This window comes from Centruroides sculpturatus, unplaced genomic scaffold (assembly GCF_000671375.1).
Source record: "Centruroides sculpturatus isolate CEXI.00-Female unplaced genomic scaffold, Cexi_2.0 scaffold119, whole genome shotgun sequence".
Taxonomy (NCBI): Eukaryota; Metazoa; Arthropoda; class Arachnida; order Scorpiones; family Buthidae; genus Centruroides; species Centruroides sculpturatus.
Window position 1 is genome coordinate 816,628 of NW_019384338.1, and position 25,470 is coordinate 842,097.

General features: G+C 30.1%; 2 protein-coding genes across 2 annotated transcripts in view; both read left to right on the forward strand.

Annotated features, from left to right (window-relative positions):
* The window catches only part of LOC111632774 (succinate--CoA ligase [ADP-forming] subunit beta, mitochondrial-like), a 41,599-nt gene extending 17,354 nt beyond the window's left edge, over positions 1-24,245 (forward strand). Inside the window, exons 5-11 of the mRNA XM_023377297.1 lie at positions 7,288-7,458; positions 11,937-12,033; positions 13,145-13,306; positions 16,451-16,593; positions 16,768-16,888; positions 16,954-17,042; positions 24,051-24,245. Of these exons, the coding sequence (XP_023233065.1) occupies positions 7,288-7,458; positions 11,937-12,033; positions 13,145-13,306; positions 16,451-16,593; positions 16,768-16,888; positions 16,954-17,042; positions 24,051-24,125 (858 nt within the window). The 3' untranslated portion in view covers positions 24,126-24,245. The remainder of the gene's footprint in view (positions 1-7,287; positions 7,459-11,936; positions 12,034-13,144; positions 13,307-16,450; positions 16,594-16,767; positions 16,889-16,953; positions 17,043-24,050) is intronic.
* A 1,031-nt stretch (positions 24,246-25,276) lies between these two features.
* The window catches only part of LOC111632868, a 28,994-nt gene continuing 28,800 nt past the window's right edge, over positions 25,277-25,470 (forward strand). The window contains exon 1 of the mRNA XM_023377400.1: positions 25,277-25,421. The gene's annotated coding sequence lies outside the window, so the exon portion shown is untranslated. The remainder of the gene's footprint in view (positions 25,422-25,470) is intronic.

Sequence of the window (25,470 nt, forward strand, 5' to 3'; positions counted from 1 at the left end):
ATTTTACCTTCTTTTAGTGGATTCATAACTCGAGTAATGGATTTTTTCTAGCTCCATCTATTGTAAACTTTGCAATTTTCAGTGTTTAGCTAATATTTGATTGCTTCCAGAAATTTGAGTTTAATGATACACTTGTTACATCTAGGATATATACAAAAATAGAATGATAAGTAATAATTTTGGTAAAAAAATTACATGAAACTTGATACCCATATTTGGCCAGGATACAGATAATGCTAAGGCGTATACCGTAGTCAACGTGGCAGGGTATGGCCTGGCCCAGCCAAAAAATTTGCAAGGGCTCTGGATGCAGGGACAGTGTCTGGACGCAAGCAAGCTAGTCCAGAAAACCTGAAAACAACAACACAAAATATGAGAAGGGAAAGATATTGAACAGATGAGGGTGGCGATGCTCAATGTTGGTATGATGTATGCAAGGTGCGAGTTTGTTGCACGGCCCTGTGGAGGCGACACATAGACATTTGCGCACTACAGGAAACCAGATGGAGTGGGGAAAAGTCATGTGACATGGAGCAAGAGCGGAAGGAACATGGCTACAAGCTGATCTACTTTGGCAGCCCTCACACTCCACAGTGGCGTAGGCATCGCCATCTCAGAACGAATTTGTAATGCAGTTCAATCAGTCCATCAATACAATGACTGTCTCATGAAGATTGTCATCGTGACACCGCACAGGACTATCCATGCTTTTACTGCTTATGCGCTGCAAACTGGGCGACTGGAGTCCAAGAAGGATGCATTCTGGCAGCTGCTTGACGACCAGATGCGTAATGTGCTAACTACAGATTACGTCATTGTTGGTGATGACTTCAATGGCCATGTTGGGGAGACTGCTGATAGAAGCCGATGTCATGGTGGCTGGGGCTTTGGTCAATGCAATGACGATGGTGAATGCGTGCTTGACCTTGCTGATTCCCATGATCTTGTCCTCACCAACACCTGGTTCAAGAAACGACTGTCACAACGGCCCACTTTCTACAGTGGATACACAATGTCACAGATCGACTGTGTCTTAGTCCGACGACTTGACCTACACTCTGTCATTGACGCAAAGGTCATGCCATATGAGACAGTGGCTGCACAACACCGACCCGTCATCGCAATGCTTCGCATCAACCCGCCGAAACTGCCTGATGAAGATCGAGCCGGCCCACCACACATCAAGTGGTGGAAACTGAGTGGCAGAGAGGCAGAGACCATTGCACATATTCATCTTCCAAAATATAACAACTGTTGAGGAGACATGGCAGAAGGCAAGACGGCCTGTGAGTGAGGGACCGGGCGTCTTGCAGAGACTAAATCAGGATAAGTCCACTTGCTACAGTTGTTACGATTGATTCCATTAATATTTACTAGACAGAAATAACAGTCATTAAAGTGATTTTTGGGTTCTCTCCAAACCATTGGTACGCCAAATTTTAGACTTTTTCTTTTCCCATCAGTCCACTGTCGTAAATGTTCTGTACAAGTTTTACAGACCTGATACTAAAAAAGTAGAGCTGATAGAGAAAAACTGATAGAGAAAATTTCATATTTGGATTCAGCGACCCAAATATAGCTAAAATCAGTTCTAAAATCCTAGGCACCAAAAAAAAATTTTTTTTTTTGTTGACCTGTGTTATGCAATCTGTTTTGCTGCTATTTTCTAGTTTACAATCTGCTTGGCTTTTGTAGTCATTGCAGTTGCTCCTAGTTAAATGAATAATTGGAATTAAATTTTTCTTGGATTCTGGAGTTCTCTTTATTCTCATGGGGTGATGTTGAAGTCAATCTTTGGCCAGTAATAAGTGATAAATTTTTAATAAATAAGTAATGTGGATTTTCACTAGGTCAGAAAAGTATCTGGACACCTATAAGATGAAAGAGTTTTTAGTTATAAATCATTTCTTACATAGGAAAAATATAATGACAGATCTGAAATCCTCAGACTTTTTTACACTAGAAAAAATATTTAAATATGCAAAAAAAAAACATTAATCAAAAAAGAGATATAATTTTATTTCAAACTGTGAAATTTTTTGCATTGTGAAAGTAACTTGGCAGATGAAATAGTTAAAGTATCTTTGTTTTTTTTTTTTCTTGTAAAAGAAAGTCAATCAGTCTTGTTAAAGAACTTGTTATTAAGGAATGGCAAAATGGAAAATCTATAAAAATCTTTCAGAACAGTTGCACATTCCAAAGTCCACAATACAAGATATAATTACAAAATTCAGAATAACAAACACTGTAGTATAGGTCTCAATCTGGATGCCCTGAAATATTTACTTTGAGATAGAAATGTGCCATCATTAGGAAAGTGAAGAAAAATCTATGAATAAGTGCTTCTAAGCTTGCTGCTGAGGTTTCTGTAGAATTTTGAATAAAAATATCTGCAGAAACTATGAGAAGAATGTTTGGAAAGTGATTATAAAAATTGTATAGCTAAGAAAACTGTTTATCAGCAGAAAAGGTTAAGTACATTGAAGGATCTAACACTAATAATTTGTGACTAATAATTCATGATTATTCTATGTACAAATGTACTTTATAGGTTATTTTTGACTTAAAACAAATCCTCTAGAACCTAACCTGTTTGTAAGTAGGGAAACACATTTATTCAATTATATTAACTATACTGGAAAAATTAATCAAAATTTGACATTATACTGTAATAAACAAAAAATCACTATTTAATTTTTTAATTTTGAATTATATCCTGAGTCAACATTGAACATTGTAAATTTATAAAAAATCACTACTTTAAAGTTATCAAAAAATTTGTATTTAAAATATTTTCAGTCTAAATTTAGGTCATTTCTCAATAACTAACAAACTTTATAAACAGAAAAGAACATTTTAAATGATTTACAGCAGTGTTTTTCAACACGGGGGTCGCGGGTAAAAGAAAAAGACAAGTGTTTGTAGGTTCTACACTACAATAAAAAAATTACAATTTCAGTGAGAAGGCTGTGCCTGTTTATTTTTTAATAATTTGTCAAAACGTGGTTTTATTTTTGAGACGCAAACAACTAAATCATTTTCTAATTGAAGCCTATTTCTCTTTTTAGTTTTTATGTCCACCATTGAAGAGAACGTTATTTCACATAGGTAAGAAGTGGCGAATGGCACTAATAATTTTAAAGCCTCTCTTGCCAGTTCTGGATACATTTGTTTTCTTTTCATCCAGAAGACGTCAATATTTTGCGAATGAAATTCCATTTTAAGCATGCCGTCAGCAGCTAAATCTATAAGATTTTCTTTCATCTTCGTGGTTAGATCAGCCAGTTGTACTGACATATCTATGAAAGGATTTAATATCCATCTATGCCCATAGTCAGCTTCAGAGTCCAGTTTTGGAAAGTAAGTTAATAGTTTCTCTTCCAAATTATGCAAGCTCTGTATCATGCAAGGGATGTGAGAACTTACTACCAACAATTGATCCATTGCCGTTTCTTCGACAATCTTCTGAACACAAGGGAAAGACTCATATATATTTTTTTGCAAAGACGTTGACCACAAACGAAGTTTTGCGAAGAATCCTTTGATTTTATCTTTAGCTGTCAGAATGTTTTCTTCTCTCCCTTGGAGTTTCTTGTTTAAAATATTCAGGTGGCTAAAAAGATCAGCAAGAAATGCTAATTTTAGGAGCCAAACAGGGTCACATAAATAATTCGCATATTCAGATTTAGCACCTTGTAAAAACATTAACAATTCAGCTTTCAGTTCTAAAACTCTTGTCAATACCTTTCCTTTGGATAGCCACCTGACCTCTGTATGATAAAGGAGATTTTGATGGAGCGAACCCATGTCTTCACAAATGATTCTGAACAGTCGGGTTTGCAAGGCTTTACCTTTAATAGAATTCACAATTTTGATCACCTCTTTAAGCACTTCATTTAAATCAGAAGGTAAAACCTTGGCTACCAGAGCATGTCGATGAAGAAAGCAGTGTGTCCATGAGACATTAGGCATTATTGATTTTAATTTTGCAACGAGTCCGCTTTTTTGTCCAGTCATAGCTTTAGCGCCATCGCTACAAATGGCAATACATTTTGTCCAATCAATCTTGTAGTTGCGAGTGCTTTCTAAAAATATGTCGTACAAACACTGACCTGTGGTGTTTGAAGAAAGTGCTTTGCAAAATAAAATGTCTTCTGTGATACTTTCATCTGCTTCAAAGCGCACAAATACTACAAACTGTGCACAATCTGAAACATCAGTAGATTCGTCAAACTGCAAAGCAAAATGTGGGCTCTTCTTTAATTTCTCGACTACTTGTTCTCGAATGTCACTGGCCATATCGTTTATTCTGCGTTCAATAGTATTGTCAGAAAGTGGTATGCTTTTTAGCTTGCTTGCCTCCTGCCTACCTAACATAATTTCAACCATATCTAGGGCTGCTGGCAAAATAAGATTTTCGGCATCTGTATGCGGCTTCCCTGCTTTAGCAACTCGGTATGCAACTCTGTAACTAGCTAATAATGCGTTTTCGTTGACACTGGATACCTAAAAACAGACAAAAAATCAGAAAAACAAATAAATAATTAAGCAATAATAAATATTATTTTTAATCACCAAATAACAATACTATTTTATTACCTGAATCATAGTATTTTGCTGCAGGTTAAGGGTTTTCAGCTTACATTCAAAGAAATCCAGCGGTTTATCAGCTTCTTTGGGATGTTTGGTTGAAAGGTGACGCATAAGTTTTGATGGTTTCATACTCTCACGTGATAATACATCGCCGCAAATTACACATTGAGGTTTATTATTCATGACAGTAAATCCGTATTTCAAGTAATTGTCGTAGTAATGTCTGTTTTTTTTCGGTTTTGATTCACTTCCGTCACTGCCACTTGTACCAGACGTGGTGGGCTGCGATCTTTTGAGAAATTTATCCATTTTATGGTCTTGCGGAGCAAAGCGCAAAGACAATACAGTCACGTCTGTACTTGTTGGCGCATTCGCCTCCAGCACCCCCGTGGCAAAGTTACTATTTGCAGGGCTCTTGCGACTTATTTGCAGAGTACAATTGGTTTTTCGATTGATATTTAGGTCTCAACAGAAAGAAAATTAAATACGTAGTTTTTAAAATCACTGACATACTTTTAATATGGACCTGGGGGGTCGCCAAAATTTTTTAACTTGTAAAGGGGTCGCGTATTCAAAAAGGTTGAAAAACACTGATTTACAGAATTGAATATAGTTTCTCACTTTAAAACGAATGCTGATAAAGTAAATTCTCATATTAAAATGAATTTTGCTGGTTGCCCTGGTTAAATGCCATTGTCACAATGTTAGTTTTCATGTGGTAAAGTGAACAAAAATATTTCTAGAATTAATTAAACCTAACTGTAAATTACCTTCACAATCCCTAAGAAATAACTGTATTTACAGTAATGGTTGCTTTTTACATTTTACCACTTTTTATTGTAATAAATGTTCCATTTTGAGTAGAATAGATTTCCTTCTCCTAGTAAGCAAAGACGCAAAGACCAGTTGATTGTAGAGCAGTTCAAACATCTGTTTTAGTGGACCATTTTACTGTACTCAGAAAATAGGGGTTAATTATGGACTAGGGATTGTAAATTTACTGACTTTTTCATTTACTGGTAATTCGGTAAATGAAAATTAAAATACTGGTTTACCGGTAAATTTTTTTCTTGAAAAATAAAATTAAGGTGATAAAAAATATATAAGTCATTATGATATCCATTTCATATTTTTATTTCAAAGATATCAAATATAAAAAATACAAAATTTAAACTGTTATTCTAAACAAACTATAATAATAAATATATAAATAAACAGAAATAAAATAATACAGAAAAATAAAAATACAAGAGAAATAATATATAGTACCTAATACCATTTTATTGATTACCGTTTTTTAAAAAATTAACTTCTCAAGAAACTTAAATTATTTATAGTCTTTATCTCCTAATTTTGATCTGATTTTTGTACAAAATAATCCAGATCCTGAGAATACCCTTTCTGATTCAACACTTGTTGGATGAATGGTCATTAAATTAAAATTAAACAAAAAATATCTTACATAAAATTAATAATGAGGTATATTGTTGCTTATACTTACCTTTTTTTTTTAATTTTCAATGTCCCTTTAGCCCTTTTAAATATCTAGAAACACAATATTTTCTACATAGAAATTTCTAGTATGGATTTTTCATTTACTGAATTACCAATACATTTCAAAAATTTACCGGTAAGTTTACTGAATGTTTTTTTGTCAATTTATCGGTTAACCGGTAAATCGGTAAACTGGTATACAATCCCTATTATGGGCACTCATCCATTTTAAATGGATGTGGTCTCATGAAAAACATGCACTAGTTTGCATATCAGGGATGTACACAGTGATGCCAGATTTGGCTACTTTTTTGCTCTTTTGGTGACAAAAGATATTTTCTAATTTTTCAAACAATCTTTATGAGAAAAAAATCACAAATTTCTTTTAACTTTGTTTTGTTTAACCATTCTGATATACTGCTTTGTTACTTGTAAGTAATTATATATTTTTCATTTAAATTTTGTTTTTTGGTTCCATCAAGTAAATAAATGTGAAAGAAGTATGAACATTAATTGGAAAAATTTATTAAGATAGGTTTCTTTGGTAATAAACTTTGCCAATTAATTGCAAGCACACATTTTTACAACTTTTTAAATTTAAATTTCATGAAAACGTCTATTTTAAAAAATTTAATTTGTCTTTAACATGAAGCATTATTAATGTTATAATTTTCATAATTATGTATTACTTTTAATTGTATAAAAATATATAAATCTCATTTTGTTTGAAATAATAATTTTAATGTAGAAAATAATTTCATTAGTCTTCAGTGATTTTAATATATTTTCAATACATGAACAAAGCATGATATTTTTAACATATACAACCAACCTGATAACTAATTTAAATATCAAACAACCAACCAGATTCTTTCAGACTACTTCTTTAGTAGCTTGATAAAAATTCTGGCTGTTTGCATGATATTTTTATAATTTTAACAAAAAATCATTAAATTTCATTCTAAATATGATTCTGTCAAACTAGTAGAAAATACTCAAAATTTCTTCTAAAATAGCACCTAATTTTCATTTAGTTTTTATGAAAAATGTTTGCATAATTTTCTTTTTAAAAAAATTTTAATGTTTTTTAATATAAAAATAGTTTTTGCATATTTTAATGTATTAATTATACATTATAATATTTCAATTTACATGAATTATTTTTAAATAATTTAAAGATTATTTTTTTTATATATTTAGGGACCTGTAATAATAGCTAGTGCCCAAGGCGGTGTTAATATTGAAGAAGTGGCTAAAGAGAATCCTAATGCTATTATAAAAGAGCCAATAGATATTATGACTGGTACAAATAAAGAACAATTATATAAAGTTGCAAAAGAGCTTGGTTTTTCAGACAATTGTTTAGATCAAGTAAGTTTATCATATAGTTTACAGTTGTCAGGTAAAGTAACAAATACACCAAACCACCTTAAAATGCTGCAATACTTTAATAACAGAAGGTTGTTTGGGTGTGTTTAAGTTTATCATCAGATGATAAATTAATTTGATTTTATATTTTGTATTTAAAATTATATAAAGATTTTAGAAATGTGATTTATATAAAACATCTTTTAGATAAGAATCAATGACGAAAAAATTTCAAAATTGGACAATATTTTTTATGAAGAATATTTGTTTTACACACAATTTATTAATTTGATTTCTTTTTTGATTCACATTTATCAATGCTTAATCATTTCAGTGAGATATTTGTAAAAGTCAATACATTAACAAATCCAAAAAAAATTTAAAACTTATAAAAAAATTTTATTAGAGAAAACTAATGGACTTAAGAATCAGTTAAACAAAAATCTGATAGTCTTCTTCTTCCAGTGTCAGCTTACCATACATATTAGTTATAGTTATATTAAAGCCAAACAACTGCCTCATTAAATTGTGTTATATTACTGCTATTATTAATTACTGAATAATGGGCATTAGGTCCCATATCTTATTAAAATAATTTATTAAATAATTTAGAAAATTATGGAAGAAAAGAATTGGCTCAGAGTGGAATTCAAACCCACAGCTGCTGCTTACATGCAGATGTGTTGTCAGTTATGCTACCTGGATCTCCATCCAATCCTTCACTTTCAAATTATTCAGTATTTAATAATTAATAGGAGTGGTAATATTGATATAACTCATTTTAATCTGGTAAAAATATGGCTTTATCTCACTTTAGTAGATTTTGAATCATTACACTCAAGTGTGAGTTAGGATAGAAAATGAAATACTGGATGAGTTTGAAGATAGGTACAATTTTTAGATGGTATGTAGATGATCTATTGATTATTTGGAAAGAAAAGATCAACATATTTTTTTATACATATGGATTTATAATGAGGTGGAAGAATATGAAATGAGGAAATACAGAAAGGTTGCTTTCAGACTAATTTAGACACTGTTTGATTTTGTGGGATTCATAAAATATTAAATAAAAGTAAGGCAACAGAATAAATAAAATAAAGACTAGAGAAAAAGTGGCCTTTGAGAATTACAAAAAGAGCATTTATTTTTGAAGTGAAAATTTTTGGTGACTGAATTATTACTCTTAAAAGATCAAGTAAATGATCATGGGTTGTGAATACAAGTTCAAAAAGATAGTTTTGAACATTAAAAAGAGAAAAACAGAAGACATAACAAATAAGGCTCCTTCACATTATGTGAACTCATGAGGTCTTAGGTTTTACAAATCCATAGAGAAGGCAGCAGGAAAAAAGATCATACTGAAGAGAAACCATACTTTTCTTGTTTGCTTCAGAAATGAGAAAGAAGAGCATAATTTGACATAGAAATTGAAAATCAGTATTTATAGTACTGATGGAAGTTGGTATTATAGCAATACAGGCATACCTCGACTTACGTCGGTTTCGAGTTACGTCGTTCCCGATTATACGTCGCTTGTTAGAAAAGTATATGGAAAAATAAAAATCAAGTTTAAGTCATTTTATTCGACTTTACGTCTGTCCGCCACAAATATTGAAGTCGTAATATCACTAGATAAACGTTTAAAGCACATAAAATCATATTAAAATATATACAAGTATGTACTGTATTTACAGTACACGCATTCGTAAATTTAGATTAGTTTTTTGTACTATATTAAAAACTAAAATTTATTTGTTTGTAAGCTTAAAATAGATTTTTATTAACCATATATTATTTAAAATGCTTTCCTAGTGATAAGTAGATTCGGAGACAGGTAAATTCTACTTACGTCGTTTTTCGACTTACGTCGTTTTCCTGGAACCAATTACCGACGTAAGGCGAGGTATACCTGTATTTTCACAAATGGGAAATCAGTCAGATGAATTTTTGTCAGAGCAACAAAGAAATCTAGACATCTGTGAGGTTTGCCAATAGGGAGAAGGTGGGAGGTTAACCCCTCTTATCAAGATGAACAAGGATGCAAAAGTAATGTGGGTGTGATTGTCAACACTGAGACAGTCATCTTTACAACACAAGCTGTTTATTTGGAAACAATGCTTACACAATTCCATTTGAGATTTTCTTCTCTCAGATATGTAGAAGATTCAGTCTGTGGTCAGTCTTTTATGTACTCTGACTGTGATCAGTTAGTCTCGATGCTGATCAGTGGCCCCAGAGCAAACCGGCTGGAAGTTGGCATAGATGGCAGGATGAAAATGAAATCAAAGATGACAAGAAAACCAACACAGAGGACAAACAGGTTGAAAGAGAGAAGTGACCTTTGCTCATATCTCACGCAATGATATTTTCTTTTTTGATGTTCAAGAATTTTTTTAATGTTTTTATAACTTACAATGCAATAGTTTTTCTTTAAAAGGAATGCTACATTTTCTCATTTATTTCTAAATTTTGTCATGTCTATGAGCATCAGAGTCAAAGCTTGATCTTTCCAATTGACATTCTAAACATTCCAACCTGTTAGTTCACAACTCATGACCTCATAGGATTGACCGTATTGTTTATTTCATACCTTCATGACAGATCTATTTCATACATTTTTTTATAGCAATATTTTCACAAATAAATTGAATTTTTGTATGTTTAATGAGATTTGAACTCTCTCTGGGACCTCACACACATCAGAATGAAAAGGAACATTTAGATTATTGTGTGAAAGGTAGGATGACAACTGCTTTAGAGATGTGTTCAATACAAATAAAGGAGTTAACTAGAAAGGCATGTGCTTAGAAAGAATAAGGAAGAATATATATTAAGTTAATATATAACCAAAAGATACATGTTTGGAAAAAGAATCAAGAATCAGAAATAGTTAATGTTATACATAGAGAAGCACTACCTTTCAGCATGGAAATGGATAATGAAGTTTAGTGGAGGAGAAAGAAAAAGTTCAATCAGAAATATTTTTTTTATAAAAAAAAAAAAAGGTTCAAAAGGTGGTGCTTTATTAGGATTTATCTGCTTGATGTTCTACTCATAGAATTTGTTTGAAACTTTTAACTGATAGAAAGAATATTGAATTAACTTTGAATTACTCAAATTGTCATTTTAATTGTTCCTGATGATGATCTTAATCAACTAAGACTACTTGGCCATTGATGAATGATGTTTTATGTTGGTATTCTCCAGTAAAATAGTTTTGTACAAGTTATATTTGTAAATGTTTCATTTAAAAAAATATGAAATATGTAACAAAAAAAAAACAAAAAAAATGCTTAAACCTTATTTTATTTAAAATGAAGTAAAAAAGAATCTTTTATTTATAAAATATAAAAAATTTAAGTAAGAATGTTTTTGTGTTACTTAAACTCTTTTTGAAGAAACATATTTTATTTTATTAGTTTTTAATTTGAAGTTAATATGACTCCATGTACATTTCCTGTACATTAAATTTTGTTAAGTGATAATAGAAATGTAATCTGATAAATTTACTTATTCTGCACTACTTAATAATGTTCATTATTTTCTGTATCAGTATTGGTAATAAAATGTTTTAATATTTTACATTAATATTAACATTATTTACTGATAATATTGTCTTAGACTAGAAAAATTTAGTGTTAATATATACTGTTTATGTATTTTATTTTCAGAATCTTGATTAATTATTATAATTCAATCAGTTTTATTACTAGATAAGTTTTTATTTTTAATGCTAGCTAATGCTATTTTTAATAGTAAGCTAATTTTCTGTTTTTATTTCATATTTTGTATAGTATGAGTTTTAAGTATATTTTTCATACTGATGTTTTGTTGTTGAGTTATGAAATGAACTGATAAATATCTGTAAACAGAACAATTTTAACAGCATTATAGGTCCTGGGCAAAGCAGTGCATTTGGCCTTGCCTACATAACTTGTGGGTGATTAGAAACAGTATTACATTCTGGTCTGTGCATAGATTAGCGTGAGGCCTCTGGGCAACTGCCTAATGTGTCCATGCATTACAGTGGCGTAGCGTGGGTGTCAGTCGCCCAGGGTGGAGGAAAATTTCGTCACTCCCTTATTTAGGTATCTCAATTGAAAAGACTAAAATTCAGTTTTGTCACAGAATAAGTAATGAAAAATTCAGTGCTCATTTCAATCAGTCTGAATCGTAGGTGGGACAAGAATATGAAATAAAATGGTTCAAATTTTTACAAGATATTTATTATTATTATTTATTGTGAAATTTTGCCGCCCTGCCGCCCCCACCACACTACGCCACTGATGCATTAAGATAGCACTGTTTGTGAACTAAAATACAAAACAACTAAAAACATGCTGAAAAAATTCTTTTGAATATTTATTGTTTATTTTTTTGTGAGAGAATCATATTTGAAATTATTTGTCATTTCTTTATTAATTAAAATATTTGATTTTATGATTGCTTTCATTTAAATATTTTATATTTTCATTTAGGCTGTGGAGATGATGGAAATATTGTATAAAACATTTTTAAAATATGATTCGGTTATGATAGAAATTAATCCAATGATTGAAGATGCCTCAGGAACAGGTAATTAAGTTCTTAATAAAATTTTATGTTCAATATATAGAAAATTTTTTTAAGTTTTATGTTACAAAGAATATTTCATTAACATAAACATGCTTAATGGTATTATATAGTGTTAAATTAATTTATTATGTGAACACTATGCATGCATTAAGATTTCTTCAATAAGTAATAATATTCATGTAATATGCACATTATATATAATTTTATCTAATTACAAATTATGTTGAAGTTTTGCATGTTTAAAAGTAAATCTTCATTAGACAAAGAAATGATCCTAGAACAAATTTGAACTAAACTTTAACTTTAAAATCTACTCAAAATATCATTTTATCAAAAAGAATTTCTCTGTATTTGTAAATTTAAGTGTAAAGTTTTTTCTTTATTGTTTATCTTTTATATATGTTTAGATTTAAGAAAAATAATGAGCAAATATTAATGTAGTAATAAGAAAGTGTATATAGTACCTTGTACTCATTGGATGGGACCCCTTTTTTGTTGACTGAAAATAACTTTCAACACCAACAAAAATGATCTCATCATAACAGAATTAATATATGTTCAATACTTTTGAAATGAAAAGGCTGCAAGGGACTTTTGATAACTCACTCTGTATATTCATGTGTGGAAAGGCAGAGTGAATTTTTAGGATTTGATAAACTAAATACTTTTTAATGGGGACCAAGTTTTGGCCAATACTTTTTGGACCTCAAATATGGCATCTACAGTATGAAAAAAAAATGCTTATTATAAAAATATCAAGATTCCCAGAAGTTCAAATGTTAAGAACACCTGCAATTTGAACATAAATGATCATAACTTTGCATACTGTCAGGTTACATCTTCATTCATTCATTCATTGACACAAATTTTAATTTTTTATAAAAGGAAAACATAGAATAATAAATTTTAATAATCTCATAATGTAAATCAATATCTTGCATTTTATTTTATGTTGATTAATTAAAGAATAAACAATAAATATAATCTAACTACAAATAAATTAGATTATTAATACATCGAATTTCTTAAAAATCTATTTAATTTTAGAAATAAGTTTTGAATATTATTATATCATATATAATCTAAAAATGGTATGTCTTTTAAATTTCAGTTTATTGTCTTGATGCAAAATGCAGATTTGATGACAATGCTGGGTTTAGGCATGAAGACTTATTTAAATTAAAAGATTGGTCTCAAGTAGATGCTAGAGAGAAGCAAGCTCTAAAATTTAATTTGAATTACATTCCTCTAGATGGAGATATTGGTTGTTTAGGTAAATTTATAGTTATTTATAATTGTTTTTTTTTTGTTAACTATATTTAAATATCAACATTGCAAATAGTGTTGCTATTAAAGAAATAATATATGTATTTAATTAAATGTTTTTTACACATAAGTAAAAAATGAAATTAGAAAATGTGAACTCATAAGTATTATTATTATTTGTAAAAATGAATTTTTTTTTCTTTTTAATGGCAACACCATAACATAGCCTGGTATCTAAAAATCATAGATGTTGCATTGATGGCAAAAATCATTACAAAAAATTAGCGTTTATGACCTTAAACATCATTATCATAGTGTTTTCTCAAGTCAAAAGTTGGATATCTATTAGTTTACCATTTTCTACAAAGTCAAAATTTTAAAAGTTTCTCTTATCAAAGAAATTGCATTGATTGTACCACAAGTTAAACCAAACCACTTATCACAAGCAGTATAGTTGTTATTGTAGTGATTGCAACCAATGCTTTATGGACTTTTTAGCAATGAGTATTATAAAGATGCACAAAATTAGTTACCAAATTTAATCAACTAGCCTAATTTACAAAGGAACGACCCTTGTGTCATTAAGAGTAAATTTCAATAAAATACTAAGATCTAACATAGCCGTAAGATTTATCATCTAGTACTCATCTTTCTGAAATGTTAAACAGTAAGCATGCTGTTATTTCAGAAGTCTACAGAAAGTAATGCTTGGAATGCAGGAACTTGTCTATTTTAAGAGAATTCTTTTTACTTAGTTATGTTACATGGTAAAATTTGATATAAAGAATAGTGTAGATAATTAGTGTCAGCATTTTGAAATGATAGCCAGATAAAATTAAAATATTTTTGATAAATTTTGTTAGTTTTGAAAAATATAAAGAATTCAAATATTCTGAAAGGAGAAAGTATATAAGAAGACAAATTTTGTTACTAGAATGACCCAAAGGTTACATACCCAGATACTGCAAAACTTGACATGTAAATATGTCTCAGACAGATGTATAAATGATTGCAGTTGTAGTTTGATTGCATGCTAGGTAATGCTGAGTGCATTAAAATTGCTAATTTGGTTTCCTGTAAAAAGATAATAGCGGCTTATATGCTTAGAATTTTCAGTGTATTTGTTGTTTAGTTTTGCCAAATTCAGGCTTTCGATTTCCATGAGACATAATTAAAGACAGTATACATATTTGATAGTTTGAAAAGGTAGCATGTTGAGGGAAGCAGGATGGTTGTATTACTGAGTTGCCTACCTTATGGGCTATTCATTTCTGACTGTGATGAGGCATTGAGTGCAGTGGATATGTGAGGGCATACATACACGGCAGGCAGAGTCTGGATGTGCCAAGTAGACTACTATGGGAAATGATAATCAGATCTTGAGACAAGTAAAGTAGCTGCAGCGTCTTTGTCCAAAGACAGGCAGAAGTCTCATTACAGATATTTGTCTCTTCCTTTATCATTGACAGACAACTAGTAGAGGCAAATATTTTCATTTATGGTGACTGCTACACCTCCTGCTATTAGCATCCCAATATCATTGATGTGTTTGAAGTGGTATAATGTTAGAAGCATGAACTGCTATAGACTGGCAGTTCTTTAGCAACAAATCCCAGTTCTGTTTAGGAAAGGACGACTACAGTGTTAGTGTAGAGAACCATGGGTGAGTGCTTCAATTTTGCTTTACTGTTTGGCACACTGTCTTTACTGCAGATGTGCTAGTCTGGAAGTCATCTCACATAACAGTTTGTCACCCCTAATAGTTGGTACAAGACATTGACATTGATGTGGTATATCCAGGAAATCCCTCACACTTAGATGTTATTTTTCCATGGTAGGACTGTAAATAGCCATTTTCCAGCAAAATAATGCTTGGCTACATATAACTAATATTTCCCTGGAATGTTTATTGTCTTTCTACACTTTATTCATTTCACAGTTTCCAGATTTGTTGCACATAGGACATTTGTGGAACTAGATAAGTTTCAGCTATCTGGAATGGCAGTTGCAACATCTGTGGACAAATCTGTTTCAGTGTAGCATATGGTGCTTATATACTTGACCTTATCATATTGCCACATATATCCAGGCAAGAGGAGATCCCATAAGGCACTGAAATGTTTCTTTTTAAATTGTATCGTTGTTCCATAGAAAATTGCCTCTTTTGCTATGATATTGTAATTACATATTAACATAGTCATTATGTTTGCATTATAGTTTCATTTGATTCTAATACCTTTCTTGGTGCATAACTTTTCATTTTCAATGAGTGTAGTTTCAATATATAACATTAACATGGATAAAAAAGCAACAATTTTGGATAAGTTAAGATAGCAAAAATTAAGAACAAGGAGTAGGGATTAATTCTTAAGTTTTCTAAAATGAGAGAAGACAAAGTGAATCCATAAATTGGAAGAAGAATGTTAGTTGGAAACAGAGCTTATTTGAACAGATGAGTAGAGATGATTGTTAGATCTAATTTGGCTTTAGTTCAACAATCATATGTATGAGTCTCACTTTGTAAATAGAAATCTCATTATCAATTACAAAGGAAAATTTTTTTTATTAGTTTATGATGACCACATGGATCTTCTATGAATCTAATAGATAAACATTGCCATTAATGGCAAAAAAAAACATTATGCTGCATATGTAATTTTGAGTTGTTGATATATTTTGGGCAGTTTATACTGATTTTTCTGTTGAATTATTTTTTAAAACTGCATATTTCAAACATTCATAATTTGAGAACTCACTGTAAGTATATTGTCATTAATAATCTTAATTATAGCTTTACAAATACTTCTAGCAGTATCAGTAGGTGTGGCATCAACAGAATGTGTCATTCTCAAAATTAAAGCTAATAAAAAAAAGTATCTACATTCCATAATTAGCTAATTAGCATGATTAGCTATTTGTCATTAAGAATATTAACAATTGAAAACATAATAGCAAAAGCTCTTAACAGTTTTATCATCAGTGATTTTTGTCCAGAGGAAGATTATTGTTTAACATTATGATTTAATATTTTGTTTAATAGTTTTTTTGTTTTGAAAAATAGTTGATGTGTAATATTTAACCTTATAAATAAATACTATATTTATTTTTAAGTTAATATATATTAAACTTCTATTTTAAAAATTTCTTAAAGTGAATGGAGCAGGATTAGCTATGGCAACAATGGATATAATCAAGTTACATGGTGGTAATCCTGCTAACTTTTTAGATGTTGGAGGTGGAGCAACAGTTGATCAAGTAACAGAAGCTTTCAAATTAATCACTGCTGATCCAAAGGTTATTATTTGTTAAATAACTTATTTTATCAATTTTTGGGTATAAATTGTTGAAAATTATATTTTAAAATAATCATTAAAAGAAACTTTAGAAAATAAAGTATTCAAACTGATGCTAGTAATTTTCAAAAATTATTTGAAAGTTTATAAATATATATATATATTCTGTTTTAAGGTTCAAGCTATTTTAGTGAATATATTTGGAGGCATTATGAGGTGTGACATAATTGCAGAAGGAATCATTGCAGCTGCTGAGTTATTAGATCTTAAAATACCAATAGTGTGTAGATTACAAGGTAAAAATCTTTTCTGCTTAAATAATTTATATGAAATTATCCATTAATTTTTTTGTTTGTTTTAGGCACACAAGTTGATGATGCTAAAGCACTGATTGCCCATAGTAAATTGAAAATTCTTGCTTGTGAAGATCTGGATGAAGCTGCAAAAATAGTAATAGATTATTTGTCACCTAACATGTTATATTAGTAATAATTTCAATTTAAATATATAATTATATAAAAATAAAACATTTTAGATTTGAAAAATCAATAATTTACAAAATTTATAAACAGAGCTTCATTGCTGAGTTAATCATAACCTTAATGAAAGCATCACAAAATCATACTTTTTATTATTATTATTTCTTTGTTCCTCTAATAGATGTAGCTTTTCTTTCACTATTCCTTTCGTTTGATACAACTTTCATATTTATATCAATCTATTGGGAATGTTTATAGTTGGACAGCTTTTCTATATTAAATTTTATTTTTACATTGAAATTGTAAAAATTTATCATCAATTTTTTATTAAAGCACTTTATATAAATAGTTTTTTTTTTTTTTTTGCAGTCAATATATTATGAGAAAATTTCGTGAACATATTGTTGTATATGTCCTTTAAATTTCTATGCCTACTTGTTATTGTTTTTAATAGAGATAAGCAAATATAACTTCTCTCAAATTTGAATATTAACTAGATTTTGACTATTTTGAACTATCAATTGTCTTGAATATTCTGAATACTTAGTGAACTTAATTACCTTATATAACCTATTTAGTTAATAATTTAATATTTATTATTTAACTTGTTTTATTTATTTCAATATATTAATAAAAGTAAAACAAAAAGGAAAAGAAAAACATTTTTTAGTAAATTTTAAAAAATTTGACTGAGTTTTTAAAGTAGTTTTCTTTAGTTACATTTATCTTAATAAGAGATTAACAATTAATTGTTCTCATTCTCACCTCTTGCAATTTTTTATTTAATAAAACAAGAATTCAAAAGTGTTCAGAATCTAGTCTGTTTCTTTTCTTGTCACAAATTAAATCTAAAGAAATTCTTTCTGTATGCAGTTGTGGATACATTGGGATACCCATTGACAAAAAGAAAAAATAAAAATAAAATTTATTTGTGATGGCATATATGGTTTATTGAACTATTTGTAATACAATCATCATGCATGTATTAATAAAAGGTACTTATTAATTATTTTAATTATTCAAATATTTTTAATTTTTGAGTTAATTTCTCTTTGGGTACTTCTGGATGACACTGTGACTGTACATCTGGTGCAATATTGGAGATATTCAAAGTATTCAAATTTATTTTTATCAATAGAATGTTCAATCAATGGATAAAAAATACTGTAGCAAGTATTCATGTATACTAATATATTCCAGTATTTGCCTGTCTCTAATTTTTAATGTTAATTAATAATGAATAATAGATATTATAATAATTATAATAACTGATATTTAGACAATAATGATAAAAGTAATTATTATTATTATCTAATTGAATTGTTATGGATACATTTTTTAAATTTAAAATCAGAGCTTTATTAGCCAGTTATGATAGGTTTTTTCATTAAAATAAAACAAAAATGAAAATAATAATGATGAAAGATGAATAATCATACAACCAAAAAAGTCATAAGTTTATATAATTTAAAATTATCAAAGCATGCATTTTTTATTTTTTCTACATTGTAGAACAAAAAGGCTCTTTATTCCCACAATCCTCCCCACAGTGAGGATTGTGAGATGGATGGCTTGACTTAGCTGAATCATATCATTTCTAAAAAGTTTGATATTCTACCTTGTACTTGAATCCAGGTTCCCAGAGCAGCAGACTTTAGCCATCCAGCTAAGGCAGTAGTATTATGCATGCATAAAATATTCAACTATGTCATTTGTAGTATGTTATGTAGTATTATTACATGAATACATATGACTATATTTTTTATGTAAAAAATGCAGTAAATTTATAAAATATTTAGATATCTGTATTGTTTTGATTTTTACATCAAAAAAAGACCTGTATATACAGTAGAACCCCTCTAATCTGTCACCTTTGGGACTGGGGGAATGATCGGAACTCAGAAAAGGTCGGATTATCAGAAAAAAGTAAAATAAACAATCTTCCCCTTTGTCCAGTCTTTGTAGCACTGCTAATTTTTCATTTAATGAAAGAGTAACATGTCATAACAATGAAATACAATGTGAATAACAATGAAAGAGTTTCACTCCTGACATGTTGAAAACACACACAAAACTGTACATGTACACACAATGTAAAACATATACTGTAATGAACACAGAAGAATGCACACAGAATGCGATGGGCGGTGAGTCACCGATGAGTCGGGAAAGTTTCTCGGGACCACGGTCGGATTAACCAGAGCGACAGACTAGCTGAGGGTGGACTATAGGGGTTCTACTGTATTCAAATTAAATTGAAGATATAAATACATAAAATGAATACTGTATTATATAATAAATATATAAAAACTGGTAAAGGCATTTGCTTGACTTTCTTGGGCCTCAGATAGGAGTTTAAGGAATTGAGAAGAAAGTTGATAATTTTCAGTTATTTAAATTTTATATTATAATACGAGGGTAGTTCCAGAAGTACCCGACCTAACAAAGAAGACACAAAAAATTTGGTAAAACATATCTTTATTTTTCAACATAGTCTCCTTTTAGCTCGATACACTTTTTCCAGCAATGTACAATAGCTTTGATACCCTGTTTATAGTGAGAATTGTCAGGCTTCTCAAAATAGCCATCAACCGCAGACTCCACCTCTTCATTGTTGGCAAATCTTTTATCACCAAGCCAATTTTTTAAGTTTGGAAAGAGAAAATAATCCGAGGGGACTAAATCTGGCGAATAAGGTGTGTGAGGAAGCAATTTGAACCTTAACTCATTGATTTTGGCCATCACAATAATGGATGTGTGAACTGGTGCGTTGTCTTGATGAAACAACACTTTCTTTTTTGCCAAATGTGGCCGTTTTTTCTTGATTTCATCACTCAAGCGCTGCAATAAGTTCGCATAATATTGCTGTTGATTGTTTTTCCTGGGTGAATCCCAAAAAACTGACGCCATGACCTTGCCAGCAGATGGAACTGTTTTCGCCTTCTTTGGAGCTGATTCTCCCCTTTCAGTCCATTGTTTCGACTGTTCTTTCGTCTCAGGTGTGAAGTGATGGACCCATGTTTCATCCATGGTTATGAATCGACGCAAAAACTCGGCTTTGTTGCTGCGAAACATTGCCAAAGACTCGATTGAAACATCCTCACGACGCTGTTTTTGTCCCATTGTGAGCAAACGCGGCACCCATCTTGCGCACAGCTTTCTCATGTCCAAATTTTCAGTTAAAATGCGATGTACAGCACTTTTTGAAATGCCTACCATGTCTGCTAGCTCTCGCACTTTGAGTTGACTGTCATCCAATACCATTTTGTGGATTTTTTCCACCATTTCTGGCATGGTCACCTCACTTGGTCGACCACTACGATGTTCGTCTTGGCAGCTCGTACGGCCTCGTTTAAACTCTGCCACCCAATATTTTATTGTTGTAAACGAGGGAGCAGACTCCCCCAGAGTAGAATCTAGCTCAGCTTTAATATTGGTTGGACTGAAACCTTTCAAATGAAAGTATTGTATCACATAACGATGACAAATTTTTTCCATTTTTACAAATTCACTGAGATTGTTCACTATTTATGGCTGCCAAAAAATACTATACAACGTAACATCTTCAAACTTCAAACTTAAGCTTTATAAGGTTGATACTTTCGAACACAGTAGTTTTTTCAAACAAGTACCGCCATCTATGTCAGGTCGGGTACTTCTGGGACAACCTTCGTATACTAACAAAAGATTAAATGGAGTAATTTTGTTGAATTGTGAGAAATTTCTATACTTAAAAGAATATTTAAGTTTAAAAAACACTAAGACACATAAGCAAAAAGTTAAAATTGTGTATGATGACATTTGTTATGCAATTTTCTTAAAAAATAATTTTTATATTACTATTTATAAAAAGACAAAAGACTTAATTTTGAGGGTAAAGATGAGTTTTTTAAAAACAATTTGCAAATGTCAGTAATGAATAAAATTTTCATTAGTGAGGTTGAGGCCGAAGTTTTAAACACAAAAATGTGTACATCAGACGTTCAGCACTGCTTTCCTGTAAGCCTGACTATCCAAACACCGTTGTCAAACTTCTAAGTTTGACAACAGTGTTTGGATAGTCAGTGGAATCATGCTTGACATTCCAAATGCCATTGTGAAACTTCTAGGCTTACAGGAAAGCGGCCCTGAACGTCCAATGTACACGTTTTCGCGTTTAAAACTTCAGCCTCAACTTCGCTATTAAATCAACCCCACTTGAGGTATGACACATGACCTTCTTTTCCCTTTGACCTTTTAACCATCAACATTTAATAACATCAATGCCCATGTATAGAAATAATCTTGCTAAGCTTCAAAACTTTGGTTTATCCAGTCCTGTGATATAATGCAAAATAGATGCTGACACACGCACTTACACACACTTTTATAAAAGGGTGTTTTACATTTTTGGGCTCCTGGAGTGTCAAAATATTGAGAAACACAAAAAAGGGGGTTTCAAGATTTGACTTCTTCTTGCCATACTTTTCCTATATTATATTTTCTAACAACCAGGAAAGTAGTTCTGTAAATTTGTGATATTGTAAAAAGATTTAAAATTAATTTTAAAAATATTTATAACTTTATAGTTACATTTTTTATTAATCAAATTTAGAAATATTCAAAATTAATACCTTGATAATCCAGCATACCAATAATAATTAATAATGTAACACTTTCAACCATATTAAGTAACCATCTTCAAGCTAATGGAATTCAAGAATATACAAAATTGGAATACAGCATGATTTACTGTAAATACCAGGCATCCAAAATTAATACAAAATTCAAATAAAAAACCAGCTTATATAAATAAATATATAGAAGTATATTCACAAAGTATATAACGAGCAGATCATCATATAGCAGACAAAAAGTTGGGTATTTTGTAGCATGATTTCCACATGCTTGAGATTGTTTCAATATCTTTGTGATTGATTTCTCTGCTATTTAAGAATGATTTATAGATCTGTTTTTAGGAAACTTTGCCTCACTGAGGTTTACTTTGACAACATTGTCTATAATATAGGCTGCTAGTGCAATTGTGATAGACAATGTCAAGTTCCCTTTCTTTATGCTCACTTTGTGTTCCTTTAACTGAGGGAGGGTGATTGTTGTTGAAGTCAGGTCTTTAGTGTTATAACATTCAAATAAAAACATCTGAGAAAATTGCACTAAGTAAAACATTATGACAGTTTAAGGATAAAATAATATAAGAATAAAATTACACTGAAACAAATGATTTTCATTCACAACGTTATCCAGAATAACAAAAGTTTAAATTTATGTAAATTGAAACTTTTTATAATGATTTTACTAATGGCACATTGAAGGCATTTGGTCAGTGACTGTTGCTGAATGCCAACTGTAAGTTGTAGTCTTAGATCTTAATGTAATAACACAATCATTAACCAAAAAACAATTGTTATCCAAACATCTAAGATATAAAAATTGCACCAAATAAAAATTATGACAATTTAGATAACAGTCAAATTTTTTCTTAGAAGTTTTTCTTTACTAAAGATCAAAGATGGAGAGTCGGCAGAAAAATACATGAATCCTGACTCCCGAGCTGTATTTTTTAAAATCGACTCCGACTCCTATAAAATCATTCAACTCCTTGACTCTGACTCCCCATTCCTGATAAAGGTAAGCTTTGCATTTTGAAGCAAAATGTAGAAAACAAGTAAATAGGTAAAAATCTTTCAGGTGCAACTTTGAAATACCAAGATTTTCTTTGGTAAAGACAATTAAACTTTTTTTTTTCTTATGAGTTTATCTAAATAATTCATTTGGATATCAGTTATTTTTTTTGGTTAATGATTGTGTTATTACATCAAGACCTAAGACAATGTCTTAGTTTGGTTGGCATTCAGCAAGTCACTGACCAAATGCTTTCAATATGCTGTTAATAAAATCATTATAAAAAGTTTCAATTCACATAAATTTAAACTTTTGTTATTCTGGATAACATTGTGAATGAAAATCATTTGTTTTAATGTAATTTTATCCTTATAAGCATGAAATTAAATGATAAAATTAATATAGCTCTAAGGGAAACTCCTGTGAATTTTGGCTTATTGACCCAGAAGTTTTGACAGCACCACACTGATAATGAGATGTGTAAGTTTAAAATTTGAGCTTTCTAGACCCATTAAACCCTCTTGGAGTGTCTGCAATGCCAGATGAAGAAGAAATAAAGTATTTTTGGTGAATTTTGCACTTTTCAATTGATTATATTTCACCAATGCCTATATAGAAAAACCTGAAATTTTGCACACCACACTACCTAAGAAAACAATTATCTTTTGAATGAGATATTCAGAGTTACTTAGCCATTTGGGGATGGAAAAATTGACCCCAAAAATCAGCAACTATAAAATCTTGTATATATAATCAGTCGATGACTTTTTACTTGATGCAGAGTCACTGCAGTATCTTGTGTACAAGAGTATATTCATGGTGTATGGTGGTAAGACTTCCTCATCTAGATCTCTAATGACTTGTTCATAAAGGAGTCCTGCTAGTGAGTTGGACAATGATGATGAAGTAAATCTCAATGAGGCTAAGCTCCCTAAATCCAACATGGGATAACGTCATTAGACTTGAGATCTACAAATCATTATAAAGATCAGAGCACTTGTTGAAACAATTTCAAGTATATTGAACATAGCCCTACCTTTGTTCCACTATACAACAATCTGCTCAATTGTTTAATTTTATATATAAGTATATCAAAGTTGATTTTATATTAGCATTTTGTATTAATTTTGGACACCTGGTATTTACAGTAAATCATATGCTGTATTCCAGTTTTGTATATTTTCAAATTCCAATCTGAAGAGGGCCATTTTAATATGGTTGAAAGTGTTACATTATTAAATATTATTGGTGTGATGGACTATCAAGGTGTTTATTATTAATTTTGATTATCTTTTTCCAGTTATACTATATATGCATTTAGAAACACTACCTAAATGGTTATTTTTTTTTCTTTTAGGTAGTCAAGTTATCTACAATAGTGGGTCTAGCCCGGTCTGCAGCAGTTGACGTGAAATTTGAGCTTCCCCTGTAAATTAAGATATTTCCCTGTGTAATTTCATCCCAGTAGTTATTGTTATTCAAATGAAATTATTTTACATGCTAATATATATTAGAAAAAAATATGTAATAAATGAGTGTTTGTAAAATATACTGTTTATAAAAATTCTACAAAACAGTATTAGTTGAAATAGCATTTTTTTGTGAAAATGTATAATATTTATTAAATGAAATTCTAATTGACTATACATGTTTTCCTTCTGAACTTATTTAAGTAACATATAAACTTATCAAAACTATTTGCCACCCTGATTAGATTTACTTTTTTAGTCAGACTAATTTTTATCTGAAAAATTATTTCATTTCCCGTTCTACCTAATAATTGATTCAGACTGCATTGAATTATTTTGTAATCAATTGTAAATTCTGATAAGAAATTGTTTCTGTATTTAATTTTTATGAAATTGTTTGGTTTCGTAATTAACGTGTACGTAAAAATATCCATACGTGTTCTACTATGGTAATTCAATTTTCATATTCTGTATGTATTTATTAGTAAGTTTATTCAAAATGTAAGTGCCATAATTTTATTCTGTATTTATGTAATGACTTGTAAAGTTTAAGTAAGTATTATCTTGAAAAATAATGAAGAGGTAAACTTCGGACTTTGATAGAGTTGCACTTAAAGGCATAGATAAATTGCTAAATAATTTTTGGTCAATATTAGTGCAATATTAGAAAAAAAAATTAAATAAAAATTTTATATTAGCTTATTTTTAAAGAATATTTGCATTAGGAATATTGGAGTGTTTTTTGCATAAGTATTTATTTCCCATTCCAAATTATGAATCAAAAACATTACACAATTTGTCTTCAGAAAACTTTTTGTGTGGGGGGAAAAATTTATTTTAAATTAATATGACAGTGATTCTTGTGTATTTTATGTGCAATTCTATTAATGATATATGCAATTCTATCAACACCTTATATATATATATATATATATTATCTGGGACAACTCATACATTTATAGCTTCTATGATATGATTTCAGATTTGAAAAACAGTGATATAAGGTGCAAATTATTCTATGTGGGAGATGAAAACATACATTACTGCATATTATCAAAGGTAACGGTCAGGTGGTACCGCCCTAACAACAGACTGATAAGATAAATTTTAAATTTAATGTTAGAATTGGGTGGTGATAACACGTGATAGAAGTAAGGTGCGCTTTGGACCTTCGAAAAAATTTCTTTTCTCTCTTCAATCGTGAAGAATTGGATCCAATTGAGAGAATATATACGAAATATTCTCGAAGACTGTTCTGTGTAAGTAACTTTTAATGTATTACTTTTCTATATAATCAAACAAAATGGC